The sequence below is a fragment of the Myotis davidii genome, unplaced genomic scaffold (assembly GCF_000327345.1).
Source record: "Myotis davidii unplaced genomic scaffold, ASM32734v1 scaffold50, whole genome shotgun sequence".
NCBI classification, from domain to species: domain Eukaryota; kingdom Metazoa; phylum Chordata; class Mammalia; order Chiroptera; family Vespertilionidae; genus Myotis; species Myotis davidii.
The window spans coordinates 182,781-198,792 of record NW_006282004.1 but is presented as its reverse complement, the minus strand read 5'-3'; the positions used below and the strand labels follow the sequence as shown (position 1 = coordinate 198,792).

General features: G+C 40.0%; 1 protein-coding gene across 1 annotated transcript in view; it reads left to right on the top strand.

The window, feature by feature from the left end:
- Positions 1-16,012, top strand: part of RAPGEF2 (Rap guanine nucleotide exchange factor 2) — a 177,628-nt gene that overhangs the window by 26,315 nt on the left and 135,301 nt on the right. Inside the window, 1 exon segment of the mRNA XM_006752656.2 lies at positions 11,228-11,311. Coding sequence (XP_006752719.1) covers positions 11,228-11,311 — 84 coding nt within the window.

Here is a 16,012-nt window from a genome sequence, read left to right as displayed (position 1 = left end):
AAGCCCATTACGCCAGCTCCATATCTTCTGCCCACAGCCATCTCCCCCAGTCCTGACACTATACATATACTTTTTGCTTTTGCTTTCATTAGCATTTATTTTATGCCAAATTTACTCCCGGGTCATATGATTTTGTTTCCTCAGTTTCTTCTGGGATATCTCTTTCTTCTGTGCAACCTCCTCTTCTGGTTTAGGAACCATCTGCTTCTTTTCAGTAGGATCATCTCCATGTGGCAGGGGGAGCTCCTGTCGGGGTTGATCCTCTCATGAGCTCTGTAAGTTCTCCACAGCATCTTGGGGAGCTTTGCTCACTTGGATGGGCTCAGTGATCAGGGACTCTACATCTAAACCCTTAAGCTCTGCATTACTCTGTTTTTAGGCATGTGCAGCAAAAATTCAGCACTCTTTTTTGGGCCACCCATCTTGCTTCCAGCCCCCCTGTTTTGGGCCTGGGCACACCTACCAGCTCCACCTTTGTAACAACGAATGGAATGCAATGCTTCCTGAAGTGACGTCCTTCAGGTTCTTGGTGGCTTTTCGGATATTCATACCCTTGATGGCCTGGGCAGTTTTATGAGTGTTCTCAAAATGAACATAGTATAGCTGGTTTGGCTCAGTGGATAGAGCGTCCGCCTGCAGACGGAAGGGTTCGGGGTTTGATTCCTGTCAAGGGCACATGCCTGGGTTGCAGGCTAGATCCAGTAGGGGGCGTGCAGGAGGCAGCTGAGCAATGATTCTCATCATTGATGTTTCTCTTTCTCCCTTTCCTTTCCTCTGAAATTAATAAAAAATATATTTAAAAAAATGAACACAAAGATCTGAACCTCTTGTTTTGCATGATTTTGTGTGTTTTTTCAGGGTCAAGTGAATAGCAAACAATTTTCAGAGGTAACCTGAGGCCACCTACAGGAAGAGCATGCCACGCCCATTTTGTTAGTCTTTTCTTGGCCCCTGGCTTTCAATGCCATTTGCAGCCTTTTTGGCTGATGGGGCCTCTCTTAAATTTTCTCATTATAGCAACAGCTGAAGGAAGTGGCTTTTTCAGGTTACTTTTTTGCCCTCTACTAAGTGCCTTTGCTGATTTAATCAGTTTTCTTTTGATTTATTGGCTTATAATTCTTTCAGCCACTTTGTCAACTTGATCACTTGTATTAGCTTCCTGCTTTATAGATAGGGAATGTGGAGCCATGCACACAGCTCTGTCATGGGGAGACCACACCACCTTGTGGACTTGTAGGATATTACCATGGACGTTTTTTAAGCCTAGCTTCGTTTCTCCAGTTACTGGCATATTGAAACTCACATCTTTGACTTGCAGACCTCTTAACACTGTATCTGAGTTGGTGTCTATTCAATTATTCATTTATTCATTAAGAAAAAGCTAAGTGCCAAGTGTATATGTCAGGGGTACTGATGAGCTAGAGAAGTTTAAAAGCTAATGGGGGAAGACTCCTAAAATATATCATTAGGAGACTCTGGCAACTGCTTAATATGAGAATATACAAAGTGCGCTGGGACCCACGAAGAAAGTGACTCACTTTACTTGGACGATACTGAAACACTTCTCAGGGGAAGGGTTAGTTAACCCGAAATTCAAAGGATGAGTAATACGTTTATTAGACAAAGGGTACTATTTAGAAGCTGGAACAGCGGGTTTATTCAAAGGCCCTGAGGCATAGGCAGGAAAAGGTATAGAACGGTGTGAAGTTTGCGGCATAGGATATGTTGGGGTTTGGAGCAGAAAATAAAGTTGTAGGTTGGCCCTTTCAGGGAATGTTGTATGAGAGGAAAAGAGATGAAGAGAACTGGTATTTTTTATGTACTTGTGGATGCAATGTATCCATATATATTGTTTCATTAAATCAAAGTATTGAAGAACAAACATATTTTATCCCCTTGTTAGAGTTGAATAGCATCTCAGAATTTAGCTTCACCAGGATTCATGACTAGTATGAGAGGATACATGTTCCAAAACCTTCACTCTTTGCATGGCAACATATTTCTTACCTTCTGTGCTAAGCAAGGGGTTTGGACTGTCTCCTATTAAGGACCCTTGGGTTATAGGAGAAGCATGTCATGATCGGACTTACCTGAGTAAACGCTAACTGAGACAGTGTCCAGTTTCTATGAGGTGTAGCACCCATGTCCTATCTAAAAGAATGTTCAGTATTATAAAGCAGAATAGAATTAGATGGGATAAGTATTTTGGAGTTTGGAAAACGGCAATTGAGATTTTATTAAATGAATAGGGCTTGAGCCGTTCGCATGAGGTAGCGATTTTCAATCTTTTTCATCTCATGGCACACATAAACTAATTACTAAAATTCTGCGGCACACCAAAAAATATGTCATAGTTTTTGCTGTTCCAACAAAAAAATAGGTATAATTTTGATTATTCACACCAAATGGTTATTTGTTGTGTTGGCTGTTGCCATTTTTAAAAAAAATTTTTAATAATACATTTTTAGTAATTTCAGAGAAGAAGAGAAAGGGAGGGAGAGAAAGATAGAAACATCAATGATGGGAGAGAATCATTGATTGGTTGTCTCCTGCATGCCCCCTGCTGAGGATTGAGCCCAAAACCTGGGCATGTGCTCTGACCGGGAATCAAACCATGATCTCCTGGTTCATAGGTCAATGCTCAACCACTGAGGCACGCTAGATGGGCTCATTCTTTTAAAATTTGACAATCTAGCCCTAGCCTGTTTGTCTCAGTGGATAGAGCGTCTGCCTGCAGACTGAAGAGTTTTGGGTTCGATTCCGGTCAAGGGCACATGCGTGGGTTGCAGGCTCGATCCCCAGTAGGGGATGTGCAGGAGGCAGCCAATCAATGATTCTCTCTCATCATTGATTTTTCTCTCTCTCTCTCCCTCCTCCTTCCTCTCTGAAATCAATAAAAATACATTTCTTTTTTTAAAAATTGAGGATCTAAGGGAAAGGAGGTCAGGGCCCCTGACTAAGTAGTCAGCTATTGCATGTTCTAAAAAATCTTGTGGCACACCAGTTGACAAGCACTGCCCTACGGTATAATGTGATGCAGGAGGCGGAGAGAGGCAAACATCTTGGGCGGTTGGCAGTTTGGGGAAGGAACAGACAGGGCAGCAACAAGTCAGCAGTGGGGGTTTTGACTTGAGGAGCAGAAGGAAGTAATGAAGGAAAAGAGTGGGGCGGCATTGTTTGCCTCTTCCCCATTATTCCTGGAATGAGGGACAACAGGGATCATTCGTTTGTGATCGCTTCAGAGTCCTTCTGTCCGATTATGGCCAGAAGGTGGATTGAGCATTTTGGGATGGTCTGTTTATATTTTGTCTGCTTGTTTCATTTGGCTTTACTCATTTCCTCCCTGTTGATGACAATTAAAAAAAAAAAAAGGAGCCTTTCTGAGTGCCTTGTCATACACCTGGGCTTTTATGACTTTCATTTTGTCACTGTAGCATGGGATGTATTGGAATCAAATCAGTTGTCCATTATAATTCTTAGCTTGGTCTAAAAATTGTAGGTCTTTTCTAAGTGTCCATTTTTGCTGATCAGAGAGACTTGCAAAGTGCTGCTTTGCTGTTTGCTCATTTAATCTTTAGGTTTCTCTTTTCTACCTATTACTGGTGGTATCAGACTCAGGCTATTTGGAAATGCTCAGTCAGGGCTATTCCAAGATTTAACTTTTGCCATTTCAACAACCAATGAAGGGGCTCTGTAGCTCATCATTTTAAAACATAAGGCAAGTCTCTGAGAAAAATTGAAGTAACCTTAGTGAATTAAACACATGCAACTAATTGCATAGAATAGTGATAGAATTGTAGTTTCTTTTTCTGCCGTTTGTTCCTGTTTGAGGTTTGATATTGAGACAGTTTTTCTCAAGGTTTTCCAGACTTGATAAGCCCATACATAAATCACCTGAGATATTTGAGAGGTATTGTGATGGCTCTCTCACCTAGTGATCAGACACTGGGGAGAGGGGGGGCAGGCACGGGCATTGGGTGGGATGGATAGATCCGAGGAACATGCATTTTTAAGTCTCATCCCAGGTAATTCATATGCACATTGAAGCTTGAGAACCACTGGACAGAATAAAATGTCAGTATTAGTCCTAGATAATGATGGTAATATTAACTAATAATAATAATTATTATTACAATATTTTGTTAGCCATATTTACTGCCAGTGTTTGCAAGCAAGATCTCATTCATTTTGCTTTTCCTTTGAGTGTAGAAAAGCTTGATGCTGGTGCTGCTGCCAAGTACTGTCCTTAGAACTTTTTTTTCATCTTTTATTTTTTCAAAAAAAACCAAAACCACCCTGATTAATCCTCAGTTCACACATATAAAATTGCTCTAAAGCCCCTCAGGTGACAGCCGCACTGCGGGGAGGGAGTATTTGTGGACCTTGAAGGGAAGTAGGTTATACCCCATACTGAAATGCTGCCTGCCTGAGGCATAATTGAAAGTGGAAAACAGTGCGTGGGCTTAGTACAGTGATTGCTAATAAAGCCAAGATAATTTTCTGGACGGTTAAGACTAGTAAGTAAGACAGAGTTCGTGGTGGCATGTCACAGCAAGGACTTTTCAGGACAGAAACCAGGCGTGAGTTAGGTGGGGGCTGAATAGGAGGAGAGGAAGACTTTTCTAGTTGACGGCTATTCCAGAACATCTTTAAAGTAAGAGTGTTTTTATAGTGTTACTTCTAATCCGCTTTTGTAAAACTTTAATCTTTAAAAGAGACAAGTCAGTAGTACAGGAATTACAATGATCTTATGGCATAGGAAATGCTCACCGAGTTTAATAAATGTTTGTTGACAGAGAGGTTGTTCTTTGCAACTGCCTACTCAAGCAATTATCGCTCTGCCGAATTAATGTTTGAATTTTTTTTGGGAAAAAATAGAGAAACTATCATCCATAGGTAAATAAAATTATAATAAGTGGGAGATATTGAGAGGACCAGTTTCTTATCTTGACTTCCTTCAATCTTTCCCAAGATTTTCCTGATATTGTTGGGGGTGATGGACACAACAACATGTATTAGACCGGTATGGTCAGACTGGACCTGTTGGTACTTGCGTTCTGACTGGGAAATAATTCAGATCCAAGACTCAAGCTATAAGAGAACATTTATTTAGAAAATCACAGAGGTAGAAGAAGTAATTCCTAGAAGAAATGGGCTTAGGAAACAAGTTATAGAGGCAAAGGAAGGCCCTTGGAGCTCAGAAGTGAGGAAGGTCTGGGTGAGGGGGAGGAGGAAGGGAAGGCGTGGGTGTGCTCCCTGGAGCGGGAGCCTGCTGGATGCTCTGTCCTAAGGGTGAGATTTCAGGGGAGGGAAGGGGAATATCTACAGAATATTCAGCAGTTTTCCAGGTGTGGCCTTTTAGGGTCTAGGTCTCCATTGATTGATTGCTCACTGCCAGCTAGTCCTGAGGTCAGCCCTGGCATTGCTTGTCTGGTTTTGCTGCTTTTCTGGGCCTAGAGCTGAAGTAACAACTAAATGAGGCCTAGATGTTATCTCTAGAGAGGAAAGGTCAGGGGGTCTAAACCCAGTGACGAGAGATATGTTAGGGGAGGAAATGTCAGCCTGGGGACTAGAACCCACCCTACCATTGTCCTTTACTAGGCACCCAGGGCTTTCCGCCCTGGCGACCTTTTGTACCTGGCCCATCGTCCCTGCTCATGTCTATCTAACTGCCTACCACAATAAGAAGAGTCAACCCTAATTACAAGGTAATAAATGAGTAGTCAGGTACCATAATACAGTGGGGCCTTGACTTACGAGTGTCCCGACTAACGAGTTTTTCGAGATACGAGCCGTCTCAGCCGATTTTTTGCTTTGAGTTGCGAGCTAAAATTCGGGTTACGAGCCAGCTTCAGATACCCCACTGCTAGTTGGCGCAGCGAACGTCACAGTGAATGCCACAACATCAGCCCAGCATCACATGTCTCACTCATTCAAAATTGATTTGACATATGAGTAATTTGAGTTACGAGCTCCGTCACGGAACGAATTAAACTCATAAGTCAAGGCCCCACTGTATTTGCTGTCACAGTGCTAATCCACTTTAAACATTGGTTGCCTTTTACCTCATTGGTTTTTATTTTTAGAATATATTTTTATTGATTTCAGAGCAGAAGGGAGAGAGAGAGAAAGAGAGATAGAAATATCAATGATGAGAGAGAATCATTGACTGGCTGCACGCCCCACACTGGGGATCGAACCCGGGCATGTGTCCTGACAGTTAATTGAACTGTGACCTCCTGGTTCATAGGTCGACGATCAACCACTGAGCCAGGGAGGACAGGTATTTTATGATCAGTGCCAGGAAAGTTGATTTATAAGGCTTTTTTTTTTTATCCTTAGTAATTTTGCCTTCAAAATGGATAAATTATGTAATAACTCTAGTGAATGTTTGTTATAGTCTCTATGTCACATTTAATTTAGACCTTGGTGACATTTATTGTACTTTTTAAATGTGATTGAAATCTATAGAATAGTCGTTATTTGCATTTACTGAGCATTGCTCATTAAATCCTTACAGCTGCTTTCGTAACTTGCTCAAGCCCACAGAGTAAGGGTAATCTACCTTAACTTCCTTGTTTTCTAGATTTCATTTCTGTTGATCAACCTTTGGTGATAAGGTGACCATTGTAAGAGCAGATTAAAATAACTTCATAAAATAAATTCTTTTTTTCTTTTTATTCCAATGTCATTACTTATTTGAAAAAAAATTAAACTGTTCTTGCAACTGGAAAAACACATTTTTACCTGACATAAATCAGTATTAATAATAATGCTGTCATCTATGTTAAGAACGACAATTTTCCTCCACCCCTCAAACTAGGTAACTGATTGTTCATTATAAAAGCTAATGATTAAAAACTGAGGAGAAGGGATATAAATAATGGTTTTTGAAGTACTTTGCTTTTTCATTTGAGAAAGCATTTTACTCTTATTGGCTTCCTTGGAAAAACACTATATTTGACAATTTTTAAAAATGTTTTCTTGAGGCCTTCAGTAGTTAGGAAATTGATTAAGAATTGGGAGAAACAGTGATCAACTGCTGATTTGCTTTGGAGGCAAATAGCAGTATGAAAATGATTAGGTGATAGTGATTGGTGTTTTAAATAACTTAGGTATTTAGAAGTGTGAATAGAATTGAATGTCCTTGGAGAACTTTTGAAATCTATTTACAAAGGAAAAAAGGACTTGGCAGAGACTGCCCACGACCCCTTTGCAATACTTCCATGTGATTCGCTGGGATCTGAGAGAAGTATATGTATGTAATTGAAAAAGAAAAAAATTTTAATAAAGAAATGGGGTGTGCTTTGCCCTTCCTTTCCACCCCTTCCACCTACTAGAATGTGGATATGGTGGTGAGATTTGGAGCCGCCACCTTAGCATATGAGATGGAAGCCACGGGTTGGGAATGAGGGAGCCACACAATGGAAAGGGCCTGGGTCTCTATACCAGGATGCCACCCTATCCCCCTTGGGCTGGCGGTGCCCAGGCTGTTCTGTGGGAGAGAGAAATGAACTTCCTTCTTGGTTAAGCCATTGCTATGCTTAACTTTTTGTTTTAATAGTAGCAGAGCCTGTTAATAAACTTGACTCTATAAAATAACACATGGCAACAAGCACAGCAAACAAGGTCGAAGCATAAGCCACTCATGGGGGAAATGGCATTCATGTTTTCAAAAGGTTGATGTTACCAGGTATTAAAAATGTTTCCAGGTAAGAAAAAATTACACACCTTAATAGGAAATCGGCTAGAAGTTACAAACTGATTTCACAGGAATATAAATAGATATGGCTCACAAAATAAGAAAAAAGCGTGCTCTTATAGCAATAAGAAAAAGAAATGGAAAGTAAAATTACACTAAGATATTGTTATTGAACAGAAAGAGTTTGTCCACCCCGCACTAGCAGAGCCAAACACTGAATGCTGAGGGTTGCAGTGGGGGAAATGTTGGCTGTTTTATGGTGAGTGGCACCACCCAAGAGAACAGGAAGCTAATACTCAAAAGCCCTAACGCCCCGATAGTGTGTAGGTTACAGATTATGAGGCCAAAATTACAAACCACTGTTGGTTTGGGGCTCAGGAGTCGGTACGGGAGCTGATTGGTTGGAGGTGAGGTGAAGATAAAGCATTTCTTCAGGTCTTGAGGACAGCTCTGAGGTCTTTCCAGTATCCCTCTGTCTGGTCTCATGGGATTGTTCCACCTTAGGGCTCAGGAGCTGAAACATAACTTAGGGCAAGACGTTATCTTTAGCCTGCCAGAGGTCCAGGGTGCGTGGCCATTAGTCAGGTCCGGGACCAGATCATTAGTCAGATCCGGCTGCTGTCTTCTGCTGCCTCAGGGATTAACTGGGGGGAAGGGAGGCCAGGTCTCTGAGGGGTATATCCAGGGTGGGACAAAAGTAGGTTTACAGTAGTGAGTACTCGAAACAGAGCTGATTCTTGTATTATTATTTATGAATTATTGTATTACTTTCCATATGAACAACTGTAAACCTACTTTACCCCACCCTGTATGTGTATGTAGTGAGAGATGATGTCCAGAGCTAGGATTTAAAGCTCAATCCAATCAAAGTTATAAGGACCTTTGGTTTCAATATCATTTTCATCAAGCAGATTGGCAAAACCCCAAAAGTTTAATTAAAAGCCTCTGTGGTAGGAAGCCCTGTGGCTTGCCCCTCACCTGCTGTGCTTCAGCCGCACCACACTGGCCTCCCTGCTGGGCAGTGTGAGCTGGTGGCCTCTGCCCTTCCACTTGAGATCCTCCTGCCCTGGGCCTGGAATGCTGGTTCCTTAGAGACCCATCCACTTGGCTAATGCATCTCCTTTGCTCAAATGCTCTTCTCAGAGAGATTGTTCTGACCACCCATCTAAAACCAAAATACTCCACCCCCCTTTTCCTTACCCTGGGCTATTTTTCCCTCTAGAGCACTGACTTATAATGTTTTCAGTTTATTATTTTTTATTATTAACTAGAGGCCTGATGCACGAAATGTGTGTAAGAGTAGGCCTTCCTTCCCCTGGCTGCCAGGACCCGGGCTTCCCTCCAGCCGCTGGCAAGCACCCGGGACCTGGGCTTCCCTCACAGCGCAGGCTTTGTCTGGAAGGGCATCTGGAAGGATGACAGGTCTAATTAGCATATTACACTTTTATTATTATAGATTTTCTGTATTGTCCCATCAGAATATAAACTCCATGTGGACAGGGATCTTTTTTGTTGTTGTTCTCTGAGGTATTCTAAACAACTTGTATAGCCCTCATCATAAAATTATTAAACATTTGTTAAATAAATGTAACACAGAATAGGAAAGATAGTCACTAACCTCTCTATATAAGAGGCTAATATGAAAATTGTCCCCACTGGAGTTTGGGAGACCGGGAGTCCTATCACTTGCTATGACGTACGCTGACCACCAGGGGCAGCGCGGAATGAAGGGATGCCCTGGCCGGCAGCTGGAAGGCCCCAAGCCCTGATCACCATCCAGGCCTAGGGACCCTACCCCTGCATGAATTTTGTGCACTGGACCTCTAGTATTATAACAACTACGTATGGTGCCAGGTGGGTACTAGAAATATCAGGGGAAATACTTTGTAAAGTATATGATTATCTAACCACTATGCTGTGTACTTTAAACCCAAACAAAATAATATTGAGTGTAAACTGTAATTGAAAGGTAAAATTTAAAAAATAAAAAAAAGAAAGTCATCTGTTGGCAGCTATCCTCCAGAGATAATAAATGTATGTTGTTTTAAACTGTTAAGAAAATGTAACAAGCTGCCCCAACAGGTTTGGCTCAGTGGATAGAGCACTGGCCTGCGGACTGAAGGGTCCCGGCTTCGATTCCTGTCAAAGGCACATGCCTGTGTTGTGGGCTCAATCCCCAGTAGGGGGTGTGCAGTTGGCAGCCGATCAATGATTCTCTTTCATCATTGATGTTTCTATCTCTCTCTCCCTCTCCCTTCCTCTCTGAAATCAATAAAAATGTATTGTATTTTATTAGTTTTTTAAATTAATTTATTTTTTTATTGATTAAGGTATTACATATATGTCCTTATCCCCCAACTGCCCTCATACCCACCTCATACCCTGGACCTCTAGTATTATAATAACTGTTTACGTCTTTATATTTTTTGTTTTATGAAGCAGCAGAAAGCATTTTCAGTTTAAAAAATTGAACTAAAAAAATAAACCTGGTAATGGTGTCTATATCCATTGCTTAGGCCTATATGCATGCATACAAGTCTTTGGTTGATCTGCCCCACTTACCCCCACTCTCCCCTACCTTCCCTCTGAGGTTTGACGGTCTGATCGATGCTTCTCTGCTCTGGATCTGTTTTTGTTCATCAGTTTATGTTGTTCATTATATTCCACTAATGTGTGAGATCGTGTGAAACGTAACAAGCTATAATAGTAAGGCTGTGGTGAAGCAAGTAGGCAAATAAATTGTTAACCACCTATGGAGGACACTATAACAAGATTTATCAGAATGACAGTGTATGTGTACCCTTTGGCCCAACAGTTGCACTTCTAGTTACTGGTTACAGTTACTACTATATGTACAGAATTACTCATTGTGGTTTTTATTTTTTGAAAATAATTGCATGCTGTTAAAAACAACCGAAACGACTGAGTAAGGGGTTGTTTATGTCAAGTATGGTGTGTTCACAAGACAGCGACCTGATGCAAAGATCCCTAAGGTTTAGCACAAAGGAAAGAACACTATACTATCTTTTCTGTAAAAAGCAAATAAAAGATGGTGGAGGGAATACGAATAGGTGTCCATTTTTATTTGCATATGCATAAAGAAGTTCTGGAAGAATATCCAAGGAGTGTGGTGGAGAAATGGGGGAGCTTGGTAGCCAGGGAAAGGGTTGGGAAGACCAAGTTTTACTGTTTACGTCATTATATTTTTGTTTTATGAAGCAACGGAAAGCATTTTCAGTTTAAAAAATTAAACTAAAAGAATAAAACTGGTAATGGTCAGTGCTATGCATCCAAGGAACATTTAAACTATTTAAATATATGGACAAATATCTTTAGCTTATTTGGGGAATAGAAAATAAATGATTCCTGTTTTTGAATAATGGTATTTTCATGGACATATTTTATACTATTTCATTGTCCTTTATGATTCTGAAAGTAATATGGGTACTACACTTTGTGCTGTGTATGTTTTGATTTTGTTGTTGTTATGTATAATCATCTGATTCTATTCTCTTTTCTTTTCAGTCCTGATGATATTGGGACCTGCTGGTATATCCTTCTCTCTGGTTCCGTGTTCATTAAGGAATCCATGTTTCTTCCAAGAAGCAGGTATCGTATAGACAATCGCTAATAGGTTATCCATGGAGCGTGAAATCCTCTGGCAGGATTGAGTTCTTTTGTAGAATTCTTTTCTCTTCCTATTTCCTCCTGAAACAAAGCAAGTCAATGCCTTGGGGTGTTAAATGCATAAATCTTTAAGAAAGGGCTGTTTCATGTCGTAAACACTGTTTCCAATCTCTTTAACAAAGGGCAGGAACAAAAGACATGCTGGTGACATGTCCATTTGTTACATGAACATGTCAGGCTAATTTAGGACATGTGTGTTCATAGAGAATAAAATCTGCCTCTATAACAGGCAGTCTCATAAGCATCCAAAGAGAGGAAAAGAAAGTTCATTGAGACCACATGGGACTAGAAATGGAAAGCCAGGAACTGTGGCTGACTTTTCTGCCTCTCAGGACCATATGGTCTCTCAATTTTGCATCTGTCTGTGGACTAGCTTCCCGCTCTCTAAGGCTATTAACGTCTTTCTCCCTGTGACTTTGGCTTGTATGTGCCAACTGTTGATTGATGACCTTATGTCCCCACTGTTTACACCATTTGACTGTAGCGCCTGTGTCTTTTCTTTGGATTCTTCAGGTTACAGTCTGATTGGCTTGGCATGGGGCCGATATGTTCTAGTTCCAATCGGCTATGGCCAAAGAGAGTTAGGACTCATCTGTTATAAATATGGCAGTGTATTTCCAGGTTCCCTGAATGAGGGTATCTGCTAATAAGTTTCAGTAGTTGTGTTTTCCAATTGTGTATTTTTCAGAAATACATATTTTCATTTTGACCCCAGATTTTAAAAACATTTTAACTGCTTAAATATCTTTCTTTCAAATTATTATTTTATTTAAATGACTAAATTTATTAAAGACTAGTGCTCTCCCTTCTTACCTTTTATCACCTAAGCCAATATTAAAATATGTTCTCGACAAATGATTCTGAGTGGATCAAGGACATGTTAAGAATTTATTTTAAAAACGTAAACAGATTTTTATAAAAGAGTTAGTGAGATGGGGAGAGGTAATGGTCCTGGATGTAAGAGAAGGCACTGAGATGGGTGCTTGGCGACCGGTATGGTTGGGAGCGAGTGCCAGAGCCACACTGCGTCTCATGAAAAACAATCTCTGGTATAGTCCCGATGCCTGTTCGCCCTCCCACTTCTCGGAGATCACACTGGCAGGCATTATTCCCTTTGGAGCATGGCCCTCAGAGAGAGGGAAGCTCAATCGGTTTGTTTGTTGTTTTTATAGCAGCAATAGTTATCGTAATAGTATTTGCGTTGGTGGTGGTAAGAGTAGTAATAGAAGTAAAGATAGTTGTAGTAATAAAATGATGAAGGAAAAATAGCCTAGTGTTTGGGAGTGCTTTCTATTTGCCAGGCACCATTTTAAATGTTTTATGTGTATAATCGTTTAATTTCACAACTATCCTTTGAGGTAAATACCATTTTTACCTGCATTTTATGACTGAAGAAACTTGGGCAGTGTAGAATTCCTAGAATTCTGCCTGGGAAGCTTGCAGTGACCGGCTGAAACAGTTCCTGTAATTCTAGAATTCTCGTTCCCAGAGGAATGGAGAATTGAATAGCAATACTTTTCTACTCCGTCAAACACAGGACCTCCTGTTTGGTTCCTAACTTGGAGGAAGGTGTAGGAAAAGAATATTTAAGGATTGGCATATTTTAAAAATTGATGTAAAATGTAATAATAATTATGTAAATATAAATTATCACAGATAAAGAGAAGGAAAAGCGTCACTTCAAATCTCTCATCCAAGATAATCAGCCTTTAATATTTCAGTGTTTTTCCATCTTGTCTTGCACATGCATGGTGCACATGCTAAGAACATACCTTATAAATAATTTCATGTCTTGTTTATTTTAATTAATATGTATATGCATTGCCTCATAACATTAAAAACTCTTTGCAAAGACTTACTCTTTATACATCTTAATATCAGTTTAAGGTTCAGTTATTTGAACTTTGCACAAGTTAGTTAAGGGTAAATTATGCCCTAATGATTTTGATTTGAAATTGATGCACCTTAAAGAGAACAGAGCTTAGTGGCTCCTCATCATCTTGTTGCAAGGTCTGTTGTACAAACTCAGTCTGCAGCCCACAGTGCTAGCGCCCTGGAGGAGCCTGAGGTGGTCTTCCTGGACTCCCAGCCATCCTCAGCCCATCAAGCAACAGCTCGTTCTATCTTGTGGAATGGGAACCTCATGTTCAGAAAGCTGTTGTTCTAGAGGAAAGAGGACTTGCAGTTCAGACCTATTTCGTGAACACATGTTTTGGACTCTATGTCTAATTATTTTAAAAGATGACATAATTTTCTTTCCCTGGCTGCATGTCAACTGCTTGCAAGTCAGTACTTTAATGGGACGAGGGAAGGAATGGTGTTTCAGACTGAGTGACAAGCTAGGACTATATATAGGTTATGCCTTCATGTTGCACCTGGTGACATTTGCTCTTTCCAAGTTGTTTGTTTCCTTTGGAGATGTTGCCTTAGGAATAGTGCGGAGATTGTTTTAATGTGAAAGAGTCTCTACGTGGTACTTTGCTAAAAGTTGACATTAGTGAGTCATATATACGTCTCTCTCCAGAAAATATTGAGGTTTGATTAAAGAATAATATGGCTTAGGTGTTAGTAATAGCCTGCTGGTTTTATAAAACGACGAATTCACAGATGATTCTCCACATTTACCATGATTTTATGTTAGCCTAGAAATTGGTTATCAGTATATATGATGAGTAATTTGATTGTTCTCTTGAAAATTTTGACTCATTTTGACAGGTAACTTACCCTTACTAGTTAGTTATAAATCAAAGTACTTTGAAGTTTCATATTTTTTAACTAATTCTCATGAAATTGCTTTGAGACCGGTATCATCACTTGAGAAGGGAGTTACACATGGCAGAAAATCTGTCATTTGGCTTCCAGATTTCATTAGCTGTATTGAATTCCTCAATTGCCATTTAAGTCAGCCTTTTATGTTTTTATTATTTAAAAATTTACTCATTTTCTTTTTAAACAGAGAAAAGTTTTTTTGGTTGATTATTTTTACTTTGGTTGTTCAAACATGAATATTATTCCTTGATGAGGTTTATAACATTTATGGAGCTTCTGACTTCCTGTGGGACTTCCATTGACAGCTTCCTACTCCTCCTCACTCTAAGCCAGCGGTTCTCAACCTGTGGTCGCAATCCCTTTGGCGGTCGAACAACTTTTTCACAGGAGTCGTCTAAGACCATCCTGCATATCAGATATTTACATTACGATTCATAACAGTAGCAACGTTACAGTTATGAAGTAGCAACGAAAATAATTTTATGGTTGGATCACAATATGAGGAACTGTATTTAAAGGGCCAGAAGGTTGAGACCACTGCTCTAAGCAATTCCAGTGATACAATGTTGTTTTTGTGATTTTTCTTGTAAATCTGTTAGCTTTATCAAGTTTTGAAACATTGGTATTTGTACATGAGGCTATAATATGGTGTTACGTATTATGTCGCCCTGAGATAGAGCTAAACTCTTGGTTTGGAATATAATTTTTATTCTTGCAGCAATTTACGATTTATAGTTCTACTTTTCTTAAAGTCTTATTTAAAAGTAAACTCAGTTTCTTTGTATGATCACAAAGACAGTGGGCAAAGGTAATTGAGGAATGCAGCAAAGGTTCTGATTCTCATTTAGGAACATGCCAGAGGGGACATTGGCCAGAGATGAATATCCCAATGGTGTGAACTCTGTGTTTTTCCTGTAGGCAAAGCAGTGTGGTCACTAAGTTGTGCAGGTTGTGTGCTGCACAATTCTATGACATGCTGTTGGTATCCATAGTCATAGTAGATTGATATATATATATAAACAGTGACAGGCAGAAAGTAGTGAAGTATCTTGAAAAGGTAGTTTTTTCAAAGGCATTTGCAATAGCAGTGGGCCTGGAAGGCAGTAGAATGCAAATAATCTTATATAAAGTCGCAGGTTTGGAAATGGTTTTCTTAATGTATTTTTGGTTTGTTCTGCATAAGGGCAGGAAAATATTAATAATGTTTATTGCCCTACTGCGGTCTAAATCAGTGTATTTAAGGCACTGCAATAAAAATGGTTATATACTTTAAAATTTCTCACTTCTCAAACTGCCTGACTCTTTAAATGTTGAAGCCTATTTTATAGTAAAGTCACAATATTAAATAACTTGGACTAATGTTACTTTTTGGCTGCTGTCTCCTTTGAAAGGTTGAGAATTCTAGTTTAGATATTAAAGATGGCTTCAGGCTGAGACTGTGTTTCTAAACTTTCAGCTTGGTGTTTGGGTTATTTGTTAGAGAAGGGAATAGTTTACCTTGGCTGTATATTAACTCATAGCATTAGGATCTTTTTCTACTAATATAGAAATCGTTTTTACATCTATTTGCAAAAACAGAAAACAAAACACAAAACAGTAGTTATTAATGACAGGAAGTGCCTTGGCTCATTTGGCTCAGTGATTAGAGTGTCATCCCTCGGACCGAACGGTCGCAGGTTCGATTCCTGGTCAGGAGCACGTAGGTGCAGGTTCCCTAGCCCTGGTAGGGGTGCATGTGGGAGGCAACCAATTGATGTGTCTCTCTCATGTGGATGTTTCTCTCTCTCTCTTCCCCTCCTCCCTCCCTTCTACCCTCTCTTTAGAAATCAGTGGGAAAAAATATCTGGGTGAGGA